The 5,218-nt window shown below is 50.6% G+C and overlaps 1 protein-coding gene across 3 annotated transcripts in view; it reads left to right on the top strand.

Moving 5' to 3' along the window:
- Nucleotides 1–5,218, top strand: part of LOC116077827 (multidrug and toxin extrusion protein 2) — a 53,602-nt gene continuing 48,384 nt past the window's right edge. For 2 of the 3 annotated variants that reach the window (XR_004113343.1, XM_031352639.1), the window contains exons 1-2: nt 8–362; nt 440–541. Coding sequence is in view for 2 of the 3 variants with exons in the window: in XM_031352639.1 (XP_031208499.1) it covers nt 201–362; nt 440–541 (264 nt within the window). In the remaining variant the exon portion in view is untranslated. Of the gene's footprint in view, nt 363–439; nt 542–5,218 lie in introns of all 3 variants that reach the window. The other variant, XM_031352640.1, reaches the window with a different exon arrangement.

Raw genomic sequence — 5,218 nt, 5'->3', positions numbered from 1 at the left:
TTTACAAGATGACCTTTTCCAAGCCAGCCAGACCGAGGCTCGTGCCGCGCGCGGCGCTCGGCGACGGTTGGACGTGGACACGGCGCCCGGGGCGGGGTGGCGCGTGGGGCGGTTCCCGCTCGACTCCCTGCAGTCCGCAGTGGCTACTCCGCTCTGGGCTCCACGTGCCGATCGATCGTGCCACCCTCTGAACCTGTACCATGGAGCCGGCCGAGGACAGCCTGGAAGCCGCCATCCAGCCCTCGGAGTTCGTCGGCGTCCCGCAGAGGCGCAGCGGGCGGTTCCTGCTGGGCCTGCGAGGAGCGCTGTCCCCCGACGTGCGGCGGGAGGCGGCCGCGCTGGCCGCGCTCGCGGGCCCGGTGGTGAGTCGGATCCCGAGCTGCGGGCGCGGGGCGACCTCAGGCGCCCCAAGGGTGACCGTCTCCTCTGCTCCTTGCAGTTCCTCGCGCAGCTGATGATCTTTCTCATCAGCATCGTCAGTTCCATCTTCTGCGGACACCTGGGCAAAGTGGAGCTGGACGCCGTGACACTCGCTGTTTCCGTAGGTGCTAACTGTTTCAGCCGATGATGTAGGAAAGCCGGAAAGCTTTAATATGTATTGTGCTGGAAATGGCCTCAGCGCTGTGTGGATGCTCGGTACACTCACAACCCCAACAATCAGAATTAGAACTGCAGGTTCTGGGCCTGACCCACCGTGCTACCGTGATCTTCAGATTTGGGAAGAGAGTTCAGAGCAAATCCTCCCCTCTTCCAATCCACAGGCCCTGCGTCCTGGGAAATATGAAAGGAGTGTCCCAAGCAGACCACACGGTACCCTAAACAACTTTGTGTCCCCTCTTCTGAAACCAAACCACCAACACTATCAGTTACACTGTTCACTAAAATTGCACTGTTTCTCGTGTAAAGTGTCTTCCTTCCCCGTGGCTTGAAATCACGTGTCCTTAGAAGTCTCTCCATCTGCTAATAAGGTAGTGGAAAGCTGCTTTGCTCGCTTGCTTTTGATCTGCACTTTCAGACAGGAGAGAAACTCCTCCTTCGGGTGAGGTGATGGTGACTGGGTCCTCTGCTATTTCTGAAAATGTCCCTTCTGCCCGCTAGGATGTTGGAATGCCCTGGGCAACAGTAGAGGTCCGCAGTTCTCTCTCAGCATCATGATGGAGAGTACCTCGCTATGAGTGGTCTCAGTTTATGTATAGGGCTATTATTGTACCGGCAGAATTATAGTCTGTCTGTCTGTCTCTCTCTCTTTCTCTCTCTCTGTAGTAGTTGGTAATCTCCTTTCTTTTCCTGTTATGTCTCTATAATTTTGATGTAAAAACAACAGGAATAAATGTGACCCACGATGAGTTGGGAGTCTTGGCGGGGCTTCGTGGGAGCACTAGTGTGCTCCACATGCAGGGCTTTCTGCAGATAAGGGCCTGGACAGGGAGAGCCACTGTCAGCCTTTCACAAATGGGTCAAGGAGATACGTTGTATTTAGAGAATGTTACCTTGTAACTAATTGCTGGGAACGCAGTGGACTCAGTGGTCCCATGGTTAGATATGTTAAGTTTTATGAATTTTGTTTTTGAAATAGGGTCTTGCTCTGTAGTCTAGGCTGGCCTTGAAGTTTTAATATTCTTGCCTCAGTTGGAATTACAGGCCTAGTCATTATTGTCTTACCTTTTGTTGTAATGTTGTTCCTGGTAAGACAGAGCTCAGGTTGTACTCAATCTGGTAGAAGCTTGAACAAACCTGGGCTATAAGAGGGTGACTGGCATTCTAAGCCAACCAAAGGCAGTTAGTCATGACAATGACAACAATAACAAACAAACAAACAACAGAACAAAGACACTCTCGTGTGTTAAAGTGGGGCACTGGTGGTATACACCTTTAGTCCCAACACTTGGAGGCAGGCAGGCAGGTCTCTGAATTTAAAACCAGTCTGGTCTACAGAGCAAGTTCCAGGACAGCCAAAGCTACACAGAGAAACCCTGTTTAGAAAAATAAAAAAAAACTTTTTATTTGTTTGTTTGTCTGAGACATGTTTTTTTTCTGTGTAGTTCTGGCCCTCTGGGAACTCTCTGTGGAGACCAGGCTGGCCTCGATCCTGGAGATCCACTTGCTTCTGCCTCCCACTGAGTACTGGGATTAAAAGCATACACTACCACTTTTTATAAAGCAATGTACTTCCCCTTTCCTTTTCCTGGATTGGTTGAATCATAGTGTGTGCCTCACAGCTGGGTCCTCTTGTGCTGTGTGCCCTCTGGGTTTCATGTCTGGTGGAGTAAGTTCAGGGGACTCCATATGTGGCCTGCTATTGATACCCCCCCCCCCCAGGATGTAGGTTTCCGGTTCCATTGTTAGTATCTCAAAGCATGGCTGAGGCTGAGCAGTTTATAGGGAAAGGTTTCTTTAGCTCACACTTGAGGACATTTAAGAGCATGGTACCAGCATCTGCTGAGATCCAGTGGGGGCCTCGGGCAGAGCTCCATCATCACGCACAGATGGCACCATGGCTTCTGGTAGGAGCACACAGTCACACAGTGAGACTGAAGGCAAGAGGGATTTGGGCACCTGGCTTCTCCTCCGTACAGCTTGTTCTCAGAGGAACAAATTAGGTCCCGGGACCTCACAGAGTCCAGCCTGATGAGACTTGCCATGTAGTAGGGTAGCCTTGAGCAGCTCCTCCTGCCTTTACTTTCCAGGGCTGGGGTTACAGGCATGTGTCACCATGCCCAGTGTATGCAGTGCTGGCTTGGTGCACTCTAGGCAAGCACTCTACCTACTGAGCCCCATCTTAGGCTGGCATCCCAGTGACTTAATCACCATTCATTAAATGTCACTTCTTGAAGGCCCCACTACCTCTCAGCTACACCACACTGAGGACCAGACTTTCAGCACATAAACCTTTGGAGACCACATTTCATTAGCCAAAACACTGGGTCAGAGAGCAGGTAAATTTACGTGGACTTGACATAGCTGCTATGTGTGAGACCCAGGATGAAGAAGGACACTGCACTTCCCCTCTTAGCACACTTGCCCTACCCCTTGACCTGTGGGCTAAACTCTGGCTGGGTAGTTGGGGAGTGACAAAATCTACTTGAGAGGGTGTGGGGCGCTGGGTGGTGGAGGAGTAAAGGGGTGGGAGAGACCTGCGTCCCGCCAGAGCTCAAAGCCACTGGGTGGGCATCTAGCTGTGGAAAGCCACGTCCCAGGGGGTAGGAGGGAGCAGTCCAGAGTCACTGGACACTGTGGAAGAGCTGAGACTGGGTGGCGGCTCCAGGGTGGCAGTGACCCCAGGCTGAAAGGAAAAAAGGGGAGTGGGGAGACAAGGCACTGGGTGGTTCTTGGGCACGGGCCAAGTTGCATGGTTGGAAAAGCTGGGTTTCCTGTGGGAGATTAGATGCGGCTCTTTAGGGGAAGGCCTATTCCATTGTTCCAGCACAGCGAGTCTAGATGAAAGGAGGCAGACCATGGTCTTAGAGCTTTATTGTAGAAAACAGGGAGGGGGAGAGAGAGAGAGAGGGAGAGGGAGAGGAAGAAGGTAGAAAAGTTGAGGCCAGCCATGGCCATGTGGAGAGAGGGGAAAGGGAGGGGGAGAGAGGGCACAAGAGGTGAGAGCTTAAGAGAGAGAGGAGGAGTCAAGCAACCCCTTTTATAGTGGGCTGGACTACCCTGCTGTTACCAAGTAACTGTGGGGCAGGGAGTACCTGGCTGTAGTCAGGTGACTGTGGGGATGGAGTCCAGCCAGAATAGCAGGAGCTTGGGGCATTGTCTAGTCACAGGACAATGGAGTTGGAGGGGCTCCTGGTGTCAGGTGCCTAATGTCTGGGGGCATAGCTCATTGTTCTGTTCCTTGTAGAATTTTTCTACTGGGTCTCCCGAGTAAGCCTTGCTCAACCAGAACACAGACTACCTTTCATGGTTCAACAAGAGGGTAGCACAAGCCAGCTCCTTACTAGACTACTAAAACCTGAGGTTTGCTGCAAGACCTCCCAGCTTCAGGTCACACCAAGTAACATAGGTGATGCAAACAGAATACGTTTCTGTCACTAAGACTTCCCCTAAAATGTGAAACTATAACCCTATGTACATACGACTTTGGACCGTGCCTGGTCATAACATCATATACATGAAGAGCCTGGCATATGGTATATGTTCAATAAACATTTGGTGTTTGTGTGTGCACATGTGTTTGCACTCTGAGTCCAGAGGAGGGAGAGAGCATCCTGCTCTCTCCCTCTCCACCTTACTCTTTGGAGGCAGAGTCTCTTATCAAACATGGAGCAGTATTTCAGCTGGGTTGGAGGAGGGTCAATGACCTCCAGGGTCTGCCTGTCTTCCCAGCACCCAACCCCCTATCCTACCAAGTCCCAGAGCTGAACATGTATGCAGCTTTTACAGGGGCTCTGGGGATCCAAACTCAGGTTCTCATAATTGCCAGCCTGGATTTTTTTTTTAATAGATGTTTTTCTTTCTGCAGCATGCATGCACACACGCATATGTGCACCATGCCCCAGCGCTGTTACTTTTGAGTGCATATCCTCTGGCAGATGAGGTACATGGCCTTTCGACAATAAGAAACCCTTTTCGTTTATTTCATTTTTTGATTTTTTTAAGGCGGGGTTTTGCTCTGTTGTTCCTAAGACTTTTCTTGAGTTTCTTGGGCTCAAGTGATTCTTTTAGTTCAATCTTGTGAGTAGTTGGGACCACAGGACATGCCACAGGGCCTGGCTTTACTTTTCTAAAGCAGAAGCTCTTTCATGCTGTTAAGGAAACCTAGGTTCACTGGGTGTGGCTGCTCATACCCTAATACCAGCGCTTGGAAGCTAGAGGGAGGAAGATCTCTGTGAGTTCCAGAATAGCCAAGGGATACTTAGTGAATCCCTGTCTCAAAAAAAGAAAAGAAAAGGAAATGAAAGGAAAGAAAAGAAAAGAAAAGAGGTAGGCTTTAGGCTTTGAGCTCCCCTGGTTGACCTAAGGTGGCTGTGGCCCTAGATCAGAGAAGGCATTTTGGTTTGATAATTCCAAAGGATCCATGTGGCCATCTGAACCACAGAGACTGGCCATTCATATGGGCATACAAGCTCTTTGAAAGTGAAGTGCTGAGCTGGGCATCATGGCACAAGTCTTTAATCCTAGTACTCAGGAAGCAGAGGCAGGTCGATCTCTGTGAGTTCAGGGCCAGCTTGATTTACACAGAGTTCTGGGGCAGGCAGGGCTACATATATAGTAA

The sequence above is a fragment of the Mastomys coucha genome, unplaced genomic scaffold, assembly GCF_008632895.1.
Source record: "Mastomys coucha isolate ucsf_1 unplaced genomic scaffold, UCSF_Mcou_1 pScaffold5, whole genome shotgun sequence".
In the NCBI taxonomy this organism is placed as follows: domain Eukaryota; kingdom Metazoa; phylum Chordata; class Mammalia; order Rodentia; family Muridae; genus Mastomys; species Mastomys coucha.
Note: the sequence above shows the minus strand (reverse complement) of the source record. Positions and strands in the feature narration are given on the sequence as shown.